We start from the raw sequence: 12,160 nt of genomic DNA on the forward strand, positions 1-12,160 counted from the left end.
ACGGGGACCTGCCTGGGAGTGGCTGCGTGGTGGCTGAGCTGGGAGGAAGGTCACCTCAGGAGCACAGGGTGTGGGAGGGGAGGCAGGAATAGGAGTTTCTGGCAGGAGGGAGCAAGCTGGGACTTGCCACCTTTCCAGGCTCATCCCCAGGGCCACATCGAAGAGTCGTCCCTCCTGCCCAGCGTGTTTCTCTCCCTTTTTCCCCCACTCCTTTGCCTGGGATGACACAGTCCTGGGTTGTCCTTGCTTTGGTGTGTGGGACTCCAGACTGGTTGAACCAATTCGTAGTGGATGATTCACTGGGCACGTTTTTGGCCCTTGCTTTGCTCCTGCAGTGTCTGCTTTTGGGGCTGTGCTGTGGCTCCCATCCCCAGAGCCCCTGTGACACAGCACGGGTGTACAAATCATTGTTGTGCTCCTCTCTGCTTAGATTCTGGGTGTGCTGGTGATCCCTAGCCCACTAAGTCAAGGCTTTTTAATAACCCAAATTGGGTGGCAGAGGTGATGAGGTGATTTAATGTTGTTGTTGTTGTTGTTGTTGCATCAGAGTTCTTCACTTGGGCTGGATAAAGGAAACCATCCAGAATTCAGCTTGCAGGAAGTAATAAGCCATGAGACCAGTGAGGCCACACCGTGTTTGGGGAGTCATCTGTAGCAGGAGAGGGATGGAGGGGGTGTTTTGAACTCTGCTTAGAAATTCTGCTCTATGTTTTGCTGTTGCTGTGTGTCTTCAGGGTGTCATCCAAACAGGGCTGGCCTTGCTGCCACCATCATGTCTGCCAGAGCTGCATCTGAGAGGGCAAAAAGAGCAAACTGCAAGCTCAGCTCTTCCCTGCCCTATTGTTGCCCTGAATCCTTTTCCTTTCCAAGGTGGGAGCAGGCTGGCTCCCAGAGCAGCACAGTCCAGTTCTCCCTCCCTGGCTGTGAGTCTGAGTGCTCCGAGGTTCCTCAGCAGGAGGGGCTGCTCCAAGGAATGTGAGGTGACACTGCTGGAGCTCGGGGCTGTGCCCGTGGTGTCCCTGTGTCACAGCATCCAAAGGTTGGAGACAGAGCAGCTGCTGTGTGCAGAGACCACGTGGATCCACAGGTAACCCCGAAAGGCTTTTCCCATCCTGGAGCTGAGCTGCTCCTCTCCTGACCCCCAAGCCTTTCCCTGGATGGAAGCTGCACAGCTGGGACCAAGCCTTGCTGCTGGACCTGGATTGCCTCTGGGCTGCACTGGCCAGCCCCTGTGTGGTTTTTGAGCATCACTGCTGCTTCCTATTGTACACATTTCCTCCTGGGAATATGATCTGGGCCCAGACCCTGCTCTTGCTTTCATCCAGTGAAAGCCAAAGTCTGGCAGCTCAGCTCACCAGACCTTCCTCAGACCCTGGTGTAGCCTGAAGCTGTGTCCCCACAGCCACCAAAGGGAGGTAGGATGCTCCAGTGCTTTAAAAACTGAGTTACATTCAGGAGAGATGTTCTCCAAATTGAGAACAGGTGCTCCTCATCCCTGGAACTGGAGCATTAACTTGAGCCTAGACAAGACAGTGGCTGAGGTGATCCCCAGTCCCACTCAGGGTGGCAGAAGCAGCTTCTTTGCACTTCTGGCTGGAGAAAGAGGTGCAGGAGCAGAGGGCTGGGCTTTAAACTGGCTGGAAATTGAGCCCCCCTTCTGTTTGTGTCCTGAGCCAGCCTCACATGAAAATGCTGCTGCCAAACCAGTCAGCACTCAAAGCCCCCCTCATCCACAGCCCCTGGGTTTGTGGCCCCTCTGGATTTTCCCAGTGGGGTCTCCTACTTTCCCCCTCACATCCCTTAATTAAGGTTATACTGGGCAGATCTGCTTCACCAAGTTTTCCCACCAAGCAGCAGGGAGGGCAAGAAATGCAGACCACTTTGTGTGACACTTTTGAAGAATTTAGGTGGAAACCTTTGTTTGAAGTAAGGTGCCACTTTGGCTGCCACGATATTAACCCCTGGCAGGCAGGGAAAGAGTGGTGGTAGCTGCCTTTTCTGCTGTCAGGGCAGGGGGAAGGGGGTTTTATCCCTCTCTGCCTCCCACCCCAGCAGACCCCCCCCCCACCCCATGAAGGAGCAGGCTGTCCAAATTAGCTCTGCCAAAGGGTTGCAAGCCAGGCAGTAAAGTCCCTTTGGAGCAGCCCAAATAATCCTTCCTCCATGCAGACAATGCAAGAGCAATGTTACCCTACCTGAGTATTGTCTTCTAGCAAGCTTCCAGGTGTTGAGGCTTTTTGTTTCTCTTTTTCCTCCCCCTCTCTAATAAATGCAGAGCTTGGCACAAGCTCACAATCCATGACATCCCTGCTCATACCAGGAAAGGGGCAAGTACTGAAGGCCACACTGCATGAAGGAGAGAAAGCAAGGGGAGGAACAGGGCGAGGGGAAGGAAGCCCAGTGAACAGGGGGAAAAGGACAGGAAACAGGAGAGGAAATAGTCCAGGGAGAGTAGAATGAGGTGGGGAAGGCAGGGCCAAAAGAATGGAAGGAAGTCCTTGCAGAAATGGGCTATTTGGAAGCTGTTCCTTCTGTGCCTTCCCCTGACAGGTCTCTAGATCTGGAGATGTTTGGGGAGGAATCAGCTGGTTTTTGGGGACATGTTGGTTGAAAAAGAAAGAGAGGCTGAGGACTAAAAGAAACCCTCCCTGCTCCTGACCCCAGAGCACCTGGCACACCTGGAGTGCTGGAGGATGAGATGTGGAAGTCAGTAGGTGTGCCCAGCCCACTGGCACATGCAGAACCCCTGGGGCTGCTGCACATGAGGCCTTACAGCTCCTTCCCCCTCCCTGGCCACCTCATTCTTTGGAGGAGAAGGAAAGGTGGGAGGGAAAACCCATGATCTTGCTGGCCTGCTGCCAGTTGCTAAGGCAGTTTCTTCAAAAGGGAGGGGAGCTGTGGAAGGAGGGAGCTGCCAGGAGAGGAGGCAGATGATGTATGCAAGGACCAGGCGGGGAGAGGAGCCTGCAGCCACCAGTGATGGAGACAAATGGGACCCGGGGCTGACTGGGAGCAGGGGGCAAGGAGCCCAGAGGAGAGGGGTGGGGTGGAAAGGGGCAGGGGGAGCCAGGAGAAGCAGCTCCTTGCACAGCTCAGCCGTGGAGCCAGCATCCCAGCAGACCTGTCTCAGCTGATGGGTTTGCTGTGGTTCACAGCAGTTCTACGAAGCACTGCCTGTGGCAGGAGGGGATTTCTTTCTCCAATGATTTTTCCCTGCTGTGTTTCCTCTGGTGAGTACGAGATGTGTGTGGTCCAGGGAAGCTGGCTGTGCTGTGTGAGCAGGGCTGGCTCCTAATGCCAGTGCTGGAGGAACAAGTGTCCCACATGGATGTGCAGGCTGGAGGCAGGGAGTGTTACCCCTCCTGGGTGAGGCCACCAGCAGCATGGTGCACAAGGGCACTTTTGCCGTCCCCTCCTTGCCTCAGTGCCGTGTTTGTCTTTCTGCCCACACAGCATATACTTGAGCAAGGTCCCTGAAAGCTGGTGGCCTCAGCTCCCTGATCCTCCACTTACTCGGGCCCAGAGAGGAGCTTGGTGTGGCTCCTGATAGCCATGGAGTCGCTGCCCTGACTCGTGCTACCGAGCATCTGCAGAGCTGAATGCAGACTTGGGCCGATGCTGCTGAAACGAGCCACTGCCCTGGGCTGTGGTGCCTCCTCTGCCTGGAAACGCCGCTCCTGGGGCACACTGGCACCACCCGAGGGAGGGAGGGAGTGTCCTTCGGTCCCCAGGGCACCCCAGAGCCCTGTCACCTCGAGAAACAGGGTAAGTGCCTCACTCCGCTGTGGTGGTGGTGTGAGGTACCTCGGACCTGAGCCTCATCCAGCCCGCGCCGAGCTCCAGCCCGCTTCTCCCTTCCTGCTGCTCCCCGCACGGCGGGCTCGGAGCAAGCGCTGCCTGCGGGCAAATGCCCGGAGCTGCCCGCGGGTCGGGGCAGACCCTGAGGGGAGATGCAGCTCCCCGCACGGGTACCCCGCCTTAAACGCCCAGAGCAATGGTTTGCCCTCGCTGAGGTGGGAACTTGGGGGGCTGGAGCGGGTGGGAAGCTGCTCACCTCAGGAGGGGGAAGAAGGGCTCTGTGCGGAGCCTGGGTGTTCTGCGCTGGAGGCAGCTCTCACTGACAAGTCACAAGTGAGCAAATAAACTCTTAAAAGGTAGGCGGCAACAAAACCGGGGCAGCTTTGGGAGTGCAACAGCGGCATCTCCGCCGGCCCTGCCTCGGATGAGCGCACAGCACCTGGCCGTGTCCGCACGGGAGCTGATCCCGCGGAGCGCGGGTGGCAGCCGAGCCCCCGGGGAAGGGTTCGCGCTCAGCCCCGGCTGCGCTTCCACCCCTGCGCTTGCTGAGCAGACAGAAATCCAATCCCGGGGCCGCCTTTCATTCTCCCACTTCTCCTTTCTTTGCTTTTCTGGCGCCCCGTGTCCCCGCAGCCATTTGTCCCCGGGCTGCAGCTGCTGCGCCGGAACACGAGCCAGCTGCCCGCAGCCGGGGTGCTGCGTGCGGCACGTCGGGACGGGGACAGCTCGCTGCTTTCCCCGCCGGCTCCTGGCTCTCTGGAAATCCAAAATGGAGCAGGCGTGCTCCCGTGGGTGTGGGAGGCCGGGCGAGGCGTGCGCAGGGGGTGACTCATGAGCTGAGCGCCGCAGCCGGGCCAGCCCAGGGCGCTCCGGGGCTGCGCAGCCACGGCCACAAAAGGCTGGAGGGAGCCAAAGGCAGCGGCGAGATCTCCCTCCTGGCTGGCCCTGCAAGCAAACAGCAGGCACCTGGAGGAGTGGGGAGGGGAGGAGGGCACTGATAAACCAAGCGCTGCATGAAGGTATCGGATGTTTCCCGCTGGGATTTGATGGCCTGAAGGACGCGCGTTAGCAGCGGGGCAGGTCCCGCTCCGGGCCGGCCTGGCCGCTCCGTGGGAAGCCGCTGACAGCCCCGAGCATCCCTCGGCACACGTCGTCCAGGAACGGCCACCACGGGCACCTCTCTGTGCTGCGGAGGACAAAAGCCTCACAGCAGGAACAGGCCTCGCACACGGCGATGTTTCTCTTGTTGTGTCAGGTGGAGCGGGCTCAGACCGGGCTGTCCCTCCCCTGTCCCTTGCCACCTCCCGCGGGTGAACACCTCCCACCCCCTCTTCCTGCAGCCCTCATGGGGTCTTGTCTTCCCCTGACCGTCCTCTTTCGTGGAGAGAAAGAACAGAGCCGGAATTTATTTTAATTGTTTATTGTATAATATAAAACTACAAAAGTAAGACTGCTCATTTCCATGTACATTTGTCCAATTGTTTTTTTTTTTGATTACAGCCCATACCTACATGTGAATACAGTAATCTGGTTTCAGATGTCTGTAATATTGCATAGAAAAGGCACAGCTCTAAGGTCTGTGGGAGGGGAAGGGGAAATACAGCCTTTTTTTCTTTTTTTCCCTTTTTTCTTTTTTTTTTCTTTTTTTTTCTTTTTTTTTTTTTTTTTTTTGACAATAACAAGCCCTGTTCAAACAACCATGCACTGAACATGTCACACTATTTACACCTTTTCCAGAATCTTGGCCTTTGCAGGCACTAGTATGGAATACGCTCAGAACTAGATAGGAGTTGAGGCTGGGATTTTATCTGCAATTTGTGTTTTCAAAGAGGTTCCAGAACTTGCATTAGGCTTATTTTCAGAAAAAGAAAAAAGTGCTTAAAAATAACTAATTTATTTTAAAATGTTCAGTCTCATTAATTAATAGAATATTGAAAGCAACTTGCACAGAAGCAGGATACTGAAGCCTGATTGGGGGTTGGGGGAGGAAAAAAAAAAAAAAAAAAGAACAAAACCAAACCAAAAGAAACCCTGTAACAAGAATAAAATGTTCAAAACATGCCAGAATGAATTAAACCATTTGTCAGACAGGACCCATTGCTATATACTCAATTTAACAGTAATAAAGTGTAAACTTTGGATTCAGAATTATCAGTTTTTAAATAACCCAGGCTCTTACCAGACGGCGTTGAGGAAAAACCGAATTACCTTGCCCAAGGTCCGAGTTGCTGCTGACGGTGATTGCTGCAGGCGGTGCCTTGGCGGCGTTGCTCTCTCTCCCAGCCGGCTGCGGGCGGTGCCGGAGGGATGCCCGGACAGACGGCGCTGCGAAGCCGCTCTCTCCCACAGGGATGCTCCACTTCCTTTGCTCCCAGGGCGCTGGGGACCCGCCGGGCTCCGGAGGGACTGCGGAGCCCCGGCCCCGGCTGGGCGGGCACAGAGCCGGGGCTTTGGGCTCTACGGGACGTCCCGGCCGCACCTCCGGGCAAGGACGTGGCTCTGGCACAACTCCTGGGGCCGGAGGGAACATCCAGCCCCCTTCTACGGGTGTCCGGCCCCAGGGAATTCTGCTGGGCCTCCCACGCGTGTTTAAAAAAATATAAGGGAAAAAAAAAAAAATTATTTTCTAAACCTTTCCCAGGCCAGCAGGATGGAGAGGACTGCATTTGCTCCTGCCTTCAGTGGCAGATTCCAGGAGCGTGCCAAGGGAGGCCCCTCTCAAGCAGCCAGTGGGGGGTAGGAGCCTGATTAGGACTAATTTTGAACATAACCCTGTCCCTCCTCCATACCTTTTTTTGCATATTTCAAACAACCAGACCCATATTAGAAAAAGAGTATAGGGAAAATATAATCCTGTGATCCATGCATATCCTGACTGGAACTCAATTAATTCTTTCTGAATCTGGCTCCCATACCCTTTTTCATACAGATTTACATTCCTACAAGAGGATACATTCCTACCATACATTCTGTACATGTTACAATCCAGATGTTGTTAGCTTCACAATAAAATAAATATATTTACAGAAGAAAAAAAAAAAGAATAAATAATTTAAGAAAAAAAAAATCACTTCAAATCCAAAGCCCTCTTATTCTGCTCCCATCTTGTCACTTCATTGCACGTTAATGTCAATCTCCATCCCTGGTGTAGGTCTCAGAGAAATTCCATGCTTGGCTGCTGTTGGGACCACAGCACAGGCCCAGCTAGAGAGTCAGTGACTGTGCAGGGGGAAAGCCACAGCTCAGCCCTTCCAACCAGGCCTGCACCAGCCTTCCCAACCTTCTGCTGAGTCCCACAAATCAAGTAGGTTTTTGTCCTGTGGGATTCCTGGAGGGATTCTGCCCCAGGACATGTGCTTCAGCACCAAGGAGCCACAGACACTGCCTGAGTGGCAAACTGGATTTAGAGCTTGGCTCCTGCTCTCTGGGTACAAAAACTTCAGCTGACTCCCCTTAACAGCACAGGTCTCTGAGAAGGGCACTGATGGGAGCTTTTGCCTAGCAGGTGGTATTTCTGCAGGTGTAAATACTTAAGTAATCCCAAAAGACAGGCGGCTCCAGCATCCTGAAAATCAGTTTTTAGCCATGGTAAGGCAAGCACCTAGCAAGCTGCTGTGTGAGCCTGGTGCTGTTTCAGGTTTGTGCAGGATTGTGTTCCCAGGTACTCGAGGTGCAGGGACAGAAAGGCTCTGGGATCTCCTGCAAGGGCCGAGGACTGCTGTGGAACAAGAGCTGGGTGGGATCTGGAGCTGTCCCCTCCCTCCCCGCCCTCCCTTCCCCTGGTCCCTAAAGCTACACTTGGTCAATGGTTCTCAGTTTGAAGCAATCACTTCCTTTGTCTTTAGTCTGTGTAATGACTGCAAATCCATCAGCACCCCAGCGCTTCACGGAGTTCAGCCTGGGAAAAAGAAGAAAGCAAACCCACCCCCCTGGGCCAGTGCCCCCCTCCTCCCCCAGCCCCGTCTCTCCCTGACAGATGAACTGGGAGCCAGAAGCGCCTTTCGCAGCTGTACATGATGCATTTCATTTCCATTAGGAGTTCCTTCATTGCAAAAATGTATTTGCTCTCATCGTGTGTCTGTGTGCATATCTATGTTACATCTATCTGTACACTAATAAATATATATGGCCTGTTTTAAAGTGCCAATTTATAAAAAGCCGCCTCCTCAAAAGGCAGGCAAGACCCAATTTCATCCATGACAAGAAGGGAGCAGAATTGACTGAATATTGCCAAATGACGTAAAACATAATTTAAAATTTCTTAAATAAATATAAAAGTTATTCCTAAAGAAGCCATAGGCATGTCAACAATATAGGTTGTAACCGGCACTCGACAACTAAAGTACCATTGGAAAACTAAAATGCCATAGCAACTTCAGCAATAGGCATGATACATTGCAAACGTTTTTTTTCTTTTTAAATTAAATGTACACCACAACGAACTTAGGGAAGAAAAATAAAAATAGCTATTGGTGCAGTAAGAAGACTCCTCGGGTGTTACGGGGGAAGGGGACCATGCATAGAAAGCTGTGTCTGTATATTCCTTGTAAAACGGGTCTATAAAGTGTAAAGCAGGTAACACAGTTGATACAAGAACCCAACTCTGTACGAGATGCCAAGTGATGTCGCACGACTGGCTCCAGTTTCGACAGCAACGGATAGCAAAGCAAGTCCATCCAGTGCAGGTACGAGATGAGCTTCACTGCAGTAATACTGAAGCTGCCTTTTTCAGCACTTAGCACAGTGAGGTGGGAGAGGGGAGGAGAAATGCTCCAAGAAAGGGCGAGCGGACGCTCCCAGCCCTGCTCTCTGCCCGTGCCCGTCAGTCAGGGAGATGCCCCGGGCTCTCGGCGGGCTCTGTCGGGGAGATGCCCCGGGCTCTCGGCGGGCTCTGTCGGGGAGATGCCCCGGGCTCTCGGCGGGCTCCGGGCACGGCGCTCCCCCCCCACACCATTCCCAGGAGCTCCGGGCGAGGAGGTGCCGATCTCCGCCGGGTTAAGGCTCCACGTCAGGCGGGATGGGGGCCTGGCAGGGCGGGCGGGCTCGGGGGCAGCGCCCGGCCGCGGGGCGGGAGCTGCGGGCACGGCAGCGCTCAGGACCTCCGGGGGTGAAGTTCCACAACTGTTTCCTGCCAACTGCTTCACATACGTGTTGGAAAAGGACATGGCTCTAAGTTTCAGGAATCACAGTAGTGCGCAGTGGGTACAGCAGGGAGCAAACACTTGTGAAACTCCGGCAGAAGCAGCTCCCAGCCCTTTCTTAAAGCACTTTTTTTTTGTTTGTTTGTTTGTTTGTTTGCATTCAGGGAAACCGACTGCAGGCTTATTTGATCCAATTTTCTCTTTGCACCATACACATATAAAACATTACAACTCTGTATAAAAGTACAAGTGGTTCTTGTACATCTGAATTATGCAGGAACTATGTGAGCAAATCCTATCAAAATAGCTATTTTTTTTGTGTGTATAAACAGCATTTGTTTTTAGAAAAAACAATACCATAAACTGCAGAATCTGTACAAAAATATAAAATAAATTTGGGCAGCAGTTTCTAAACAGCCATGTAAATGCAACACTTAAAGAGGAGCAGGTTAATGCCTCCAAAAGGCTGAATTGCTAAAGTCAACCTATACAGGGCTAAAATGGTATTGAGATTATCTAAATAATAAAATTTTTTACCTCTTGCAATAAAACTTATAGAAAAAATAGACAAGTATGCACATGCAATTTACAGCTTTCCCCAACATAATCCTTGTGCTTAGCTTTTACCTTTTTTTTTTCCTTTTTTCTTTTTTTTTTTTATAACATAACATTGTCTACAATACATATTCTTTCCTATACCAGGATATTCGGTCTTCCTTGAGGAACCACTTAAAAAAAATACATTAGAAGTGGTCATACATGGATGAAGGCACTCCAACTCTGCTCGAAGCAAAAACTAGTGTGATCCTTTTCTTTTCAAAAAAGGCAAGCAAGGATGCATGCACAGTGCTGTGAATCGGGGCTGGGAGGGACTATGGAAATACTACCAAGTGTATATACTGGTACTTAAAATTAAAATTAAAAAAAAAAAAAAAAAGAAAAAGAAAAAAAGACAAAACAAAAGTTGCTATATTTCTAATATTTTTAAGACCCAACAAGCACCTCCATGATGTGATCTAGTTCTGTGAGATCCATTTTGAAAGGCTGATTTGGAGTTACTGGTTGACTGCTGTACGGAGCGAGAGTTTTTAGGAGCTCATCTGCTGAGACAGGAGCCATTTTTGAGGCAGCCCCCGTGGCAGACGTGCAGGGGTCAAAATCATACATGGACGTATCAATGTCAGCGAACAGAATGTCATCCAGGGTCAAGTCTGTGAGGAAACCTGTGGAAGCTGTTATCTCAAAGTTGCCAGGCAGGGGGTCCATGAGTTTGGATTCAGCCGTTCTGCTCTCCGGGAGGCCCTCGGGCTTGTGGATGATGTTGGACTCGCTGGGCTGGGCTTTAGAGTCGCCGGCGGCTGGTTCAGCTGCTACTGCCTCTGCGGAGGTAGGTGCTGGACAAAGCTCCTCGATTTCGTCCAAGGCTGAGGAGAAGCTGTCCTTTACTGGCTGGAGAGCAGGAGGTGGCGGCTTCGTCGGACCGTCGTGCTGGACAGCCGGGGAAGTGCAAAAAGTGTCGTCCTCGAGCAAAGAGGCCGGGGTGAGGCAGGACTCCAGGGGCATAGTGCTTACCAGGTCGGCGGGGAGCAGGGGCGGCGAGGCCAGGTGGCTGAACGCCGGCTGCGCCTCGCGGAAGTTGTCGCTGAGAGGGTCGGCAGGCTGCGAAGCGGCCACAAACATGGGCCTCAAGCTGCCTTCTTGTTTGAGTTCTTCCTGGATTCGCCTCAACATGTTGTTAATTAAAACTGTCTTTTGCAAGCTTGGCTCGGTTAATGGCCTGTGGTTATAAAGTTTCATAAGGGAAATGTTGAAGATAGTCTGACGCTGTAAGGTGTAAGACACCTTAGAGGGACCGTCAGTGGGAGACACCACTTTGCCTTCCAACCCATCTTCATGCTCGTCAAACTTCCGCTTTCCTCCTTTCCCCAACATATATCTGCAAGGGAAGAGAGCAGACTGATGAAGGCAGCAAGGCAGGTGCACATCTCTCCCCATCAGTAACTCGGCCTTGGCCCAGAGCAGCGTGATGAGCACGCAGCAGCCACCCTAACGGGTGCAGGGCTCTGGTCCATCCATGTTTAGGCATGGCCGTGCTGGTAAATTCCAAGCAGGAATTCAGACAGCATCTATAATACTCAAGATCTGGCATGCTTGGCAGCAAATTTCCCCTTCCTTTCATTAAAGCAAATACCTGTCCATAGCAGCACAAGCCACAGGCACTGTACTGAACGTTTCCTTACATTCCCTGGCTGAGGCAGTGCCATGCCTGGGAATACAAATGTAAAGCACCGAAGTTCTCACAATGAATTTCCTCTTTTAATTCAAAACTGTGTTCACGGGGGAAGGGAAGTGAGGCTCAAGCAATTGTGTGTTGAGAGAAACTTCCCCAGTGAGGTTGGCAGATCCAGCCCTTTGGTACAGCAGGATATACACATATGGGTTTATTTAGCTGATTGCCTAAGGACTAAACTACTAGAGCAGGAAATGCAGTTATTATACTCAGAATTAGATAAATTACAGATGAAGAAGACGATCTGTCAAGTCTTTTAGTCTAATCCCCAAGACCACTCTCTGCACTATGCTCTGCTGCTGGTCGGACGGCAGATTTTGAAGGATACAAAGGGGATTTTACCAAACTTGCCCCGCATTATAAATTATTTCTGAGCTAAGATTAAGTAGGGCAGTTCAGTCCCCAGTGCCATCTCTTCCAGGATGTTTCAGAGCGCCTGGAAATGCTCCTCTACACAGCACAGTCCCAACCTCATTTTGTCACCATTATTTTTGTGACACCAAGATCCCCCCAAACGCAGAGGAATGAAGGAGTTGCTGTGCTGTGACAGTAGCATGACCTAACGTACTGCTCTCTCATTTTCCCAGGTAGAGTGGCGAGGTGCTGGAGCTTTAACCCACTCACTCTTTTAATATGACTGCAAGGAGCTCCCTGTTCATTCCTGTATCCCTCCCTCTGTTTGACAAATTCTTCTGGCATGAAGAAGTTTGCCTTGTTTAAGGAGGGGAAAAAAAGGGAAAAAGGAGAAGGAGAAGGAGAAGGAGAAGGAGAAGGAGAAGGAGAAGGAGAAGGAGAAGGAGAAGGAGGAGAAGGAGAAGGAGAAGGAGAAGGAGAAGGAGAAGGAGAAGGAGAAGGAGAAGGAGAAGGAGAAGGAGAAGGAGAAGGAGGAGTGGAAGAGGCTTTCTAGCCACAAGTATCCAGAAAGAAGTTG

The 12,160-nt window shown here is 51.8% G+C and overlaps 1 protein-coding gene across 4 annotated transcripts in view; it reads right to left on the reverse strand.

Moving 5' to 3' along the window:
- Window positions 1-9,120: 9,120 nt before the first annotated feature.
- Window positions 9,121-12,160, reverse strand: part of SERTAD2 (SERTA domain containing 2) — a 75,232-nt gene continuing 72,192 nt past the window's right edge. For all 4 annotated transcript variants that reach the window (XM_053974368.1, XM_053974369.1, XM_053974370.1 and 1 more), the window contains one exon: window positions 9,121-10,875. In XM_053974368.1, coding sequence (XP_053830343.1) covers window positions 9,924-10,871 — 948 coding nt within the window. In that variant the 5' untranslated portion in view covers window positions 10,872-10,875 and the 3' untranslated portion in view covers window positions 9,121-9,923. The remainder of the gene's footprint in view (window positions 10,876-12,160) is intronic.

The sequence above is a fragment of the Vidua macroura genome, chromosome 3, assembly GCF_024509145.1.
Source record: "Vidua macroura isolate BioBank_ID:100142 chromosome 3, ASM2450914v1, whole genome shotgun sequence".
Taxonomy (NCBI): domain Eukaryota; kingdom Metazoa; phylum Chordata; class Aves; order Passeriformes; family Viduidae; genus Vidua; species Vidua macroura.